Consider the following 12073-nt stretch of genomic DNA (forward strand, 5'->3'; position numbering starts at 1 on the left):
CACTGCACAGTGGATACAGTCCTGCCCTCTGTGTGAGGGGGCAGCACTTTGGGAACAGTGTGGTGGTAAACTCAGCCTCCCACAATTTGGGCATGATATGGTTTGGAAAACAAAGTTGGCACTGTGCAGCTCCCTAGCCTGACAGGAGAGTGGTCCTGGAGCAGTCCCCAGGGGTTAAGGATGCGCCTCAGGACTGGGATGCTGTCTTCTCTTCTGTCCTTGGGCCCCCTGCATGCCCTTTGACCTCCAGCCTGCCCCCACTCCCCTAATACATTAGGGTGACTGGCAGGGCACAGGGGAGCCCAGTGACCCTGTGCTGGGCAGAATGTAGCACATCAGGGCCCAGGGTTCAAGACCCCCAGCCCCGAGGGCAGCACTAGAGTGGGGACCAGCCTGAAGGTGCCAGAATCCACTGATCACACCCACTCTGATGCTGTCTTCCCATTTTTTCCACTGCAGGAAAGGGGCTCATGCCAACCCCTGTGACACGGAGGCCCAGCTTCGAAGGAACCCGCGATTCTTTTGCGTCCTATCACCAGCTGAGCGGTGGCGCCGACGGCCCCGCGGCACTGGAGGAGGTGCCGCGGCCGTATGTGGACTACCTCTTCCCCGGAGTCGGCCCCCATGGGCCCGGCCACCAGCAACAGCACCAGCACCCGCCCAAGGGCTACGGCGCCAGCGTGGAGGCAGCAGGGGCGCACTTCCCGCTGCAGGGCGCGCACTACGGCCGGCCGCACCTGCTGGTGCCCGGGGAACCCCTGGGCTACGGCGTGCAGCGTAGCCCCTCCTTCCAGAGCAAGACGCTGCCGGACACTGGGGGCTATGCCAGCCTTCCCGCCAAGGCCCAGGGGGTCCCGCCTGGCACCAGCCTCGCTTTCCCGCCCCCCGCCTCCGGGATCTACGTGACACACCCACACCACAAGCAGGCCGGCCCAGCAGCCCACCAGCTGCATTTGCTGGGCTCCCGCAGCCAGGTATTCACCAGCGACAGCCCCCCTCAGAGCCTGCTCACCCCCTCGCGGAACAGCCTCAATGTGGACCTGTATGAATTGGGCAGCACCCCCGTCCAGCAGTGGCCGGCTGCCACCCTGGCCCGCCGGGACTCCCTGCAGAAGCCGGGCCTGGAGGCGCCGCCGCGCGCGCACGTGACCTTCCGGCCCGACTGCCCAGTGCCCAGCAGGACCAACTCCTTCAACAGCCACCAGCCACGGCCGGGCGCTCCTGGCAAGGCTGAGCCCTCCCTTCCCGCCTCCAACACCGTGACGGCTGTCACAGCCGCACACATCCTGCACCCGGTGAAGAGCGTGCGTGTGCTGAGGCCCGAGCCGCAGACGGCTGTGGGGCCCTCGCATCCCGCCTGGGTGCCCGCGCCTGCGCCTGCCCCGGCCCCGGCCCCGGCCCCGGCCCCGGCCCCGGAGGGCCTGGACGCCAAGGAGGAGCACGCCCTGACGCTGGGCGGCGCGGGCGCCTACCCGTTGGACGTGGAGTACGGAGGCCCAGACCGGAGGTGCCCGCCGCCGCCCTACCCGAAGCACCTGCTGCTGCGCAGCAAGTCTGAGCAGTACGACCTGGACAGCCTGTGCGCGGGCGTGGAGCAGAGCCTCCGTGGGGGCCCCAGCGAGCCCGACGGCGGCGACAAGAGCCGAAAAAGCGCCAAGGGGGACAAAGTCGGGAAGGATAAAAAGCAGATCCAGACCTCTCCCGTTCCAGTCCGCAAAAACAGCAGAGATGAGGAGAAGAGGGAGTCACGCATCAAGAGCTACTCGCCATACGCCTTTAAGTTCTTCATGGAGCAGCACGTGGAGAATGTCATCAAAACCTACCAGCAGAAGGTCAACCGGAGGCTGCAGCTGGAGCAAGAAATGGCCAAAGTAATTTCTCACTTCCTCTTACTGTTTGCTCCCAGCTCTTCCGTTTACTGGTAATAGGAAGCATGCACAATCCCTTTTCTGTTTGGACTGTATATCCCTTATCATCATCACAGCTAACAATGGGCGACAGTCTGGTTCTGGGGCCAGCAACTTGGAGAAGTTGCAAATGGTGTGATCTCCCTTTCCCCTTTTCCCTTGACTCTTCAGAAGAATCATAGACAGCTGTGCATATTGTAGCCAGCCTAATGTAGTTAATCTACAATTACACTGTAGGTAAGTGAGCAAATTGAGTTTTAGGGCATGTCCTTAGGTAACAGAATTCATCATTGATTAATAATAGAACATTCTGAATGAGTAGAAACAAAGCTTGAGGTTTTATAAATTGATATTGTGGGATTTGGGAAGAAAAATATATCTAGTAGTGATCCATTCTTTTAAATGTTTAATTAGTAACTAATGATTTAAATATACCTTAGTTGACGCTAAAGTGCTGGAGAAGGTAATTATTAATGAAATTATGTAAATTAAAATGTAACAAATTTAAATCACACAGAGCCAATAATTCCAAAGCCTAAAAACCAGATTTGTGTTCTTTCCAATGTCCCATATTCATTGACTTTTTAAAGATATATCTTTCATTTATACATGTTTATTTTTTATTTATACATAGTATTTGTATCTTTGTGGGGTACATGCGATATTTTGTTACCTGCATAGGATATGTAATGATCAAGTCAAGGTATTTAGGGTATCCATTGCCCTGGTGTATTTATCATTTCTGTGTTGGAAACATTTTGAGTTCTCTCTTCTAGCTATTGAAATATAGAATACATTTTTACAAACCATAGTCACGTGTTCTTAATATCCAGCTGTATGTTTGCACCAGTTACCCTCCCATCTCCCCTCAACACACACACCTTTCCCACATATGGTAACTGTCATTCTACTCTCTACCTCCATGAGATCAACTCTCTTAGCTCCCACATATCAGTAAAAATGTGTGGTGTTCTTTTTTTTTTTTTTTTAATGGCACAATATGTGACATTTGGATAGCAACATGTGGTGTTCTTACAGAACTTTCTGTTCCTAGCCTTTTTTACTGAACTTAATGACCTCCAGTTCCATTCATGTTGCTGCAAGTGACAGGATTTCATTCTTTTTTATGGCTGAATAGCATCCCATGGTGCACATAGCCCACATTTTCTTTATCCATTCATCTGTTGATGGACATTTAAGTTGATTCCATATTTTTGCCGTTGTGAATAGTGCTCCAGTAAACATGGGGTGCAGGTATCCCTTTGATAATGCTGATTTCCTTTTCTTTAGATAAATGCCCAGTAGTGGCTGGGCGCAGTGACTCACGCCTGTAATCCCAGCACTTTGGGAGCCTGAGGGGCAGATCACCTGAGGTCAGAAGTTCGAGAACAGCCTGACCAATATGATGAAACCCCATCTCTACTAAAAATACAAAGATCAGCCTGGCATGGTGGCCTGCACCTATAATCCCAGCTACTCGGGAGGCTGAGACAGGATAATCGCTTGAACCCAGGAGGCTGAGGTTGCAGTGAGCTGAGATTGTGCCACTGCACTCCAGCCTGGGCAACAAGAGTGAAACTCCTTCTCAAAAAAAAAAAAAAAAGATAAATACCCAGTAGTGAGATTGGCAGATTTTATGATAGTTCTATTTTTAGTTTATTGATAAGTCCACCAGCATCTTTTTTTTTCTCCTTCTTTTTGGTAATAGTCATTCTAACTGGGGAGAAATTATCTCATTATGCTTTTGATTTGCATTTCCCTGATGGTTAATGGAGCATCTTTTCATGTACCTCTTAGCCATTTGTGTGTCTTATTTTGACAAGTGTCTATTCAGGTCATTTTCTCACTTTTTTTTTTTTTTTTAATTAAGACAGAGTCTCCCTCTGTTGCCCAAGCTGGAGGGCAGTGGTGCCACATCCGCTCAGTGCAACCTCTGCCTCCTGGGTTCAAGCAATTCTCCTGCAGAGCTGGGACTACAGGCATGCAACACCATGGTCAGCTAATTTTTATATTTTTAGTAGAGAGGGGGTTTCACCATGTTGGGTTGGCTGCTCTCAAACTCCTGACCTCAAGTGATCCGCCCACCTGCCTCAGCCTCCCAAAGTGCTGGGATTACAAGCGTGAGCCACTGTTCCTGGCCTTTTGGCTCACTTTTTAATGGGATTATTTGGTATTTTTTTGCTGTTGAGTTGAGTTCCTTGTATATTCTGAATAGTAGTCTTTTGTCAGATGAATAGTTTGTGAATATTTTCTCCTGTTCAACAAAGGTATCCTCTTTACTCTGTTGTTTCCTTTGCTCTACAGAAGCTTTTTAGCTTAATATAGTCCCGTGTGTCTATTTTTGGGTTTTTTTGCCTGTGCTTTTGAAATTTTAGCAATAAAATCTTTGCTAAGACCAGTGTCATGGGATTTCATAGTTTCATAGCCTCTGGTCTTATTTCTAGGTCTTTAATCTATTTTAAGTTGATTTGCCTATATGGTGAGAGATTGGGGTCTAGTTTCATTCTTCTGCATACGGATAATCTAGTTTTCCCAGCATGTATTGAAGAGGGTGTCTTTTCCTCAATGTACATTCTTGGCACTTCTGCAAAACTCAGGTGGCTGTAAATACATGGACTTATTTCTGGGTTCTCTGTTCTGTTCCATGTGTCTTTGTGTCTGTTTTCATAACAATACCATGCAGTTTTGGTTACTCTAGGCTTATAATATATTTTGAAGTCAGGTAACAACTTTGTTCTTTTTGCCTAGGATTGCTTGACTATTTGGGCTCCCTGTGTATTGTTTTTTTCTATTAATGTGAAAAATGTCATTGACATTTTGATAGGCATTGCATTTAATTGGTAGATTGCTCTGGGTAATATGGTCATTTTAACAATATTAAATCTTTCTATCAGTGAATATGGAATCCCTTTTCATTTGTTTGTGTCCTCTTCAGTTTCTTTCATCAGTGTTTTGTAGTTCTCCTTGTAGAGCTCTTTCACTTTTTGATTAAATTTACTCCTAGATTTTTTTATAGCTATCGTAAATGAGATTTATTATTAGTGTACAGACATCCAGATATCCATAGGCGGAAGAATGCGACTAGACCCTATCTCTCCCCATATACAAGTCCACCGAATGTATGCTCCTGATTTGTTATGCTGATCATCGGCTTTTCCTCCTGCTTTCCCATTTTCCCCGAGCTGCTGAAAGATTAGATGGCTCCTGGAGTTCTAGGAATGCTGTGGTCCCCTTTCCCACAGATTTTTGTTAATAGAAGTTTTCCTTCGTTTTTAGAGCCTAAAGTCTCCTAGAGAAAGAACTCTCTTTTTTGTCTTTTGATTCCAGATTCGTGTCTGTATATGGATATAAACAAAAAACAAAGCTGGCTGGGCGAGGTGGCTCATGCCTGTAATCCTCACATTTTGGAAGGCCAAGGTCAGGGGACCACCTAAGGTCAGGAATTTGAGACCAGCCTGGCCAACATGGTGAAACCCAATTTTGTATTTTTCGTCTGTACGAAAAATACAAAAATTAGGCCAGCCACGGTGGCTCACCCATGTAATCCCAGTTCTTTGGGAGGCTGAGGCAGGCGTATCTCAACGTCAGGAGTTCGAGACCGGCCAGCTAGCATGGTGAAACCCTGTCTGTAGTAAAGATACAAAAACTTAGCCAGGCATGGTGGTAGGCACCTGTAATCCCAGCTACTCCAGAGACTGAGGCAGGAGAATCGCTTGAACCCGGGAGGCAGAGGTTGCAGTGAGCCAAGGTCACACCATTGCACTCCAGCCTGGGTGACGGGGAGACTCCATCTCAAAAAAAAAAAAAAAATTAGCCAGGTGTGGTGGTGTGCGCATATATATAGTCCCAGCTACTTGGGAGGCTGAGACAGGCAAATCACCGGAACCTGGGAGGGAGAGAATGCAGTAAGCTAAGATTATGCCACTGCACTCCAGCCTGGGCAACAGAGTAAGACGCCATCTCGAAAACAAAACAAAACCAATCGTTACCTTTCTTTGTAGTACATGAGACCCATATTTCTCTGTTCGCCTTTCTATAAAATGAGTTCGTTTCCTGTCAGTTCCAGGACATCCCTGTCCCAGTCATTTGTTATCATGGGACTTCTCTAATATGAATCTTCCTTCTTCTTTGCCTTCTACACAGGCTGGACTCTGTGAAGCTGAGCAGGAACAGATGCGGAAGATCCTCTACCAGAAAGAGTCTAATTACAACAGGCTAAAGAGGGCCAAGATGGACAAGTCTATGTTTGTGAAAATCAAAACCCTGGGGATCGGAGCCTTTGGAGAAGTGTGCCTTGCTTGTAAGGTGGACACTCATGCGCTGTACGCCATGAAGACCCTGAGGAAGAAGGACGTCCTGAATCGTAATCAGGTGGCCCACGTCAAGGCCGAGAGGGACATCCTGGCTGAGGCAGACAACGAGTGGGTAGTGAAGCTCTACTACTCCTTCCAAGACAAAGACAGCCTGTACTTCGTGATGGACTACATCCCTGGCGGGGATATGATGAGCCTGCTGATCCGGATGGAGGTCTTCCCTGAGCACCTGGCCCGGTTCTACATCGCAGAGCTGACTTTGGCCATTGAGAGTGTCCACAAGATGGGCTTCATCCACCGGGACATCAAGCCTGACAACATTTTGATAGATCTGGATGGTCACATTAAACTCACAGATTTCGGCCTCTGCACTGGGTTCAGGTGGACTCACAATTCCAAATATTACCAGAAAGGTATTGTCTTAAGCGTGCCACATGCACTTCCTACATGTAGGTGTCACTAATCCATCGCAGGCAACTAAATTTCCCATGCTGATAGCTCCTAGTCATTTCGAAATTATCTGTCACTCCACTATTTTATAATTTGGTGTGACGTCCTTCCCTTCCCAAAGGAATAGTATGATATATGCATTTTTTTAAGTTAGTAGATTTCAGGTTTCCTTTTTTTTTTTTTTTTTTTTTTTGAGATAGGGTATCGCTCTTGTTGCCCAGGCTGGAGTGCAGTGGCACTATCTCGGCTCACTGCAACCTCCACCTCCTGGGTTCAAGTGATTCTCCTGCCTCAGCCTCCCAAGTAGCTGGGATTACAGGTATAGGCCACCATGCCAAGCTGATCTTTTTATTTTTAGTAGAGATGGTGTTTCTCCCATGTTGGTCAGGCTGGTCTCGAACTCCTGACCTCAGGTGATCTGCCCACCTCGGTCGCTGTGCCCGGCCTACTGTATTTTTAAGACAATAGGCTACAAGGTGTCACAAAGCCTTTGTGGGAACCATCACCTGCCTCATTAAAGGAAGCCTTAAAAAATAAAACATTCAGCTGGGCCTGGTGGCTCACACCTATAATCCCAGACCTTTCATAGGCCGAGGCAGGCGGATCACCTGAGGTCGGGAGTTCAAGACTAGCTTGACCAACACAGAGAAACCCTGTCTGTACTAAAAATACAAAATTACCCAGGTGTGGAGGCGCATGCCTTCGGAGGCTGAGGCAGGAGAACTGCCTGAACCTGGAAGGCGGAGATTGCGGTGAGCCGAGATCATGCCATTGCCCTTCAGCCTGGGCAACAAGAGTGAAATGCTGTCTCAAATAAATACATACATACATACATATATACGTACATACATACATACATACATGGAAAGATAAGATCCACAGCCTCCCAAAGAATCCTCTTTTATAGCTAACCTGAATCTGTGTAGCGTTTATCATTTAACTTCATTTCCTGTAATTCTACCATTTGGAAAAGCCAAAAACAGCTGGTCATTATCTTTGTGGCTCAGATTCTTGAAATAGTTATTTGAATATCATCACTTAGTCTTTTTTTTTTCCTATCTCAAATCCAACTCTAAATCATTTACTTCACTCCTATTTTTTGGCATTGAAGTCACCTCTGTTCATGTTGTTTAAATCTTCCTAAGGTTCCCATGCTCATTGTAAAATGTGTGTCAGGCAGATGTTACCTTTTGATTGTGGCCTGAGTGCTGGGGGTGCTGTCCCGGCAGCCCTTCCAGCCTTTCCTGCCTGCAGTTCCTCCCTGCCAGCTCAGCACGGTGCGTGGTTCCCTGTGATTCCTCGGCGTCGTTTCTGCCTCAGTGCCAGCGCTGACCTCACCACGTGTGTCTCTGAACTAGGAACAGCAGGCCCCCTCTACAGAGCAGCTTGGGGGATTCTCTGTCCTGATGTGTCAGGAGCTAATTGGAATGACTTTTCTGTTTTAAGCTGTGGATTTGTTGAGGTATTGAAGAGTGAAAATTCACTTTATGTTTTGTTCTCTTCTTTCACCACCCCTGATTCCTGGGTGAAGGGAACCACGCCAGACAGGACAGCATGGAGCCCAGCGACCTCTGGGACGACGTGTCTAACTGTCGGTGTGGGGACAGGCTAAAGACCCTGGAGCAGAGGGCGCGGAAGCAGCACCAGAGGTGCCTGGCACATTCCCTCGTGGGGACCCCAAACTACATCGCGCCTGAGGTGCTCCTCCGCAAAGGTATGCGTGCCACAGCCAGCCACCCCATGGGAGGTCTCCTTCCCTTCAGACTTGTGAGCCGAGTCTCCCGGCTCTAGCTTTCCAAGGGCCTAATGCTTCCAGTCATACTTTTGTCCTCATGGAAGCCTGAAAACTACTTATTTCCCCAACTTAAAAGCCACACTTCTGTCCTGGAAGTGCCCTTGCTTCAGGGGGTTGGAAGACATGCACCATTAGGCCAGTGTCCACTGACCCTAAGGCTCTATCTAGACCCAAGGGAATGACTCCAGCACTGATTTTCACCGTGAATGATGGAAACTACTCTGAGGGCCACAGGACCTCTGCTCAGTCTGCCCAGACCACACATTTCTGGGCTCTTGCTTTCACTTCTCCTGGCCGAGTTGTGCTGTGTGCAGCTGGGTGCTCATGTGACAGCGTTTGAAGATCCTTTTCCTCTCATTCTCCCTGCTAGACCACAAGCAAAATTGGCAGGTACCAGTTGTATGAAATGTCTAGTGCTCATAAAATGTGTCTTCTGGATGGGTGTTCCATTCTGTCAAACACAGCATTGGTTCAGGACATGAGGAATCCTTCGTCATCCTGCATGGTCCACAGTGACGGTGGGGTGTTGACCTGATTCTGTGTAATTAATCCAGAGACAGGCGGCTTTGTTGTTTGAAGTCTTTGGAGCCAGCCAGACCCAGTTCAAGTCTGGTTTTCTTTGCTAGCTGTGGTAATCCAGTGCAAGTTACTTAACTACTCAGACCACAGACAGCAAAAATGACCTTGAGAGGCTGTGAATAACGCTGGTGCCCAGTGAAGGTCTACTTCCCCCTGCCACGTGCAGCATTCCCAAGGAACCATTGCTTGGGGTTTTTGCAGCCTCTGGTGCCAAACTCAGACAGGAAGGGATGGGACAGAGAGATAACAGAGGGGCCTGAGGGGGCTCCCCTGGCACATGCAGCCGCAGGCACCCCCAGACTGACCTGTTAACATCCCAGTTTACACTTAGCAAGGATTAGGTGACATCGAGATGAGCCTGGCTTGATGGGACATGAGGCTCTGAAGCAAAAGTGGGAGAAAATGAAAAGTAAACAAGCCTAGCCTCACCTCCCAGAGGCCAGCCCTGACCCAGCAGAGCTGGGAGCCCAGTGAGGAAGGCCGGGCTCCATGGGGGCCTCACACAGGGAGCGTGCTTGGCTTACTGTGAATTGTCCAGTGCTTTTCCCCACCTCCTCCCCATCTCCATATCCTTCAGCTTCATCCAGAACTGACTCAGAAGCCCCCCCAGAAAGCACCCCCTGGACCCTCACCTATTTCCAGGTTATAGTACTTTATGTTTTTTGGTTTCTATTATTTTAATTGGTGCCTCTGTGTGTGATCTTTAAGAACATAAAATTCTGGCTAGTAACTAGTTGCTAACAATAAAAATAATGTTTCTAAATTAAAAAATATTTTCAGGTCAGGCATGTTGGCTCATGCCTATAATCCCAGCACTTTGGGAGGCCAAGGCAGGTAGATCATTTGAGGTCAGGAATTCGAGACCAGCCTGGCCAACATAGTGAAACCCTGTCTCTACTAAAAAATACAAAAATCAGCCAGGCGTGGTGGTGCTTACCTGTAGTCCCAGCTACTCAGGAGGCTGAGGCAGGAGAATCGCCAGAACCCAGGAGGTGGAGACTGCAGTGAGCTGATATTGTACCACTGCACTCCAGCCTGGGGACAGAGTGAGACTCCCTCTCAAAAAAAAATAAAGAGAGTATTTTCTTATGACAGTGATTAAAAGTACGAAAACATAAGTGGATAAGTGGTCATGGCTGCCACCCAGCCACCCATTCACATAGCTCCATCTTCCACACAGTGCGATGCTTCAGTGCACTTTCCCACTTAACAGGAAATCCATATGTTCAGCATCTTATGAAATTCACCTCAGCGGAGAATTTGTGCCTGCCTAGGGATTGAGTGAACTTTGTCTTGCAGGGTACACTCAGCTCTGTGACTGGTGGAGTGTTGGAGTGATTCTCTTCGAGATGCTGGTGGGGCAACCGCCCTTTTTGGCACCTACTCCCACAGAAACCCAGCTGAAGGTAATGTGAGAGGAAGCGCACATAGCAGACACCTGCTTTTCTTATGCACCCATGAATCTTTGGTCAGCATTTGCCCTCTTATTCTGAGTAGGGTAGGAATGGCGATTGTATATGATGGCATTTTTAAAACTAATCTTATTATTTTTTAGATTATCATTGTCAAATTTTCTATTTTGATAAGCAATGCTATGGAATTGGACCCTTTTTTTTTCTTCTTAGAGTCTCACTGTCACCCAGGCGAGAGGGAGTGCAGTGGCGCAATCTCAGCTCACTGCAACCTCCGCTTCCCTGGTTCAGGGGATTCTCCTGCTTCAGCCTTCCAAGTACCTGGAACTACAGACACCCATCACCATACCTGACTAATTTTTTGTGGTTTTAGTAGAGACGGGGTTTCACGTTGTTAGCCTGGATGGTCTCGATCTCCTGACCTCGTGATCCACCCGCCTCGACCTCCCAGAGTGCTGGGATTACAGGCATGAGCCACCTCGCTCAGCCTTTTTTTATTTTTATTTTTTTGAGATGGAGTCTCGCTCTGTCATCATCGCCCAGTCTGGAGTGCGGTAGTGTGATGCTGCCTCACTGCAGCCTCCGCCTCCCAGGTTCAAGCAATTCTCGTGCCTTAGCCTTCTAAATAGCTGGGACTACAGGCGTGTGCCACCACGCCCGGTTAATTTTTGGATTTTTAATAGAAATGGGGTTTCACCACATTGGCCAGACTGGTCTTAAACTCCTGACCTCAGGTGATCCACCTGCCTTGGCCTCCCAAAGTGCTGGGATTACAGACATGAGCCACTGCGCCTGGCCTGGACCCATTTTAATATCAGAAATTCTTTTAAAGCCTTGGCCATCTGCCGCCTTGTTATTTCCAGGCAAGAAAGTGAGGATCAGCAAAGGTGTGCTGCACTGTCTCCCCCACCTATGCCTGCCCTGCAGAGAACACACTAAACTCCAGGAACTCTACCCCTCAGCTACAAGGGTGTTGGGGTGCCAATCCCCCTGCACGGTCAAAAATCTGCATATAACTTTCAGCTCCCCGAAAACTACGATAGCCTGTTAACTGGAAGCCTTATCAGTAACAGTCAATGAACACATATTTTGTACGTTATATGTGTTAGATCCTGTATTTGTAAAATAAAGCAAGCTAGAGAAAAGAAAATGCTGATGTAATCCCACCACTTTGGGAGGCCAAGGTGGACAGATCACCTGAGGTCAGGAGTTTGAGACCAGCCTGGGCAACATGGCAAAACCCGTCTCTACCTAAAATACAAAAAATTAACCCGGCACGGTGGCGCATGCCTGTAATCCCAGCTGCTTGGGAGGCTGAAGCAGGAGAATCGCTTGAACCTGGAAGGCAGAGGTTGCAGTGAGCCGAAATTGTGCCACTGCCCTCTAGCCTGGGTGACAGAGTAAGACTCTGTCTTAAAAAAAAAAAAACATAAGAGAAAATAGGTTTACTATTTTCATAATTGAAAGTGGATCAGCCGGGCGCGGTGGCTCAAGCCTGTAATCCCAGCACTTTGGGAGGCCGAGGCGGGTGGATCACGAGGTCAAGAGATCGAGACCATCCTGGTCAACACGGTGAAACCCCGTCTCTACTAAAAATACAAAAAAAAAATTAGCTGG

The 12073-nt window shown here is 48.3% G+C and overlaps 1 protein-coding gene across 2 annotated transcripts in view; it reads left to right on the forward strand.

Annotated features, from left to right (window-relative positions):
- Positions 1 to 12073, forward strand: part of LATS2 (large tumor suppressor kinase 2) — a 93904-nt gene that overhangs the window by 75547 nt on the left and 6284 nt on the right. The window contains exons 4-7 of one of the 2 annotated variants that reach the window (XM_032260117.1): positions 460 to 1871; positions 6051 to 6633; positions 8202 to 8384; positions 10344 to 10450. In XM_032260117.1, the coding sequence (XP_032116008.1) occupies positions 460 to 1871; positions 6051 to 6633; positions 8202 to 8384; positions 10344 to 10450 (2285 nt within the window). The remainder of the gene's footprint in view (positions 1 to 459; positions 1872 to 6050; positions 6634 to 8201; positions 8385 to 10343; positions 10451 to 12073) is intronic. The other variant, XM_032260118.1, reaches the window with a different exon arrangement.

This window comes from Sapajus apella, unplaced genomic scaffold (genome assembly GCF_009761245.1).
Source record: "Sapajus apella isolate SASKATOON/1434 unplaced genomic scaffold, GSC_monkey_1.0 scaffold114, whole genome shotgun sequence".
NCBI classification, from domain to species: Eukaryota; Metazoa; Chordata; class Mammalia; order Primates; family Cebidae; genus Sapajus; species Sapajus apella.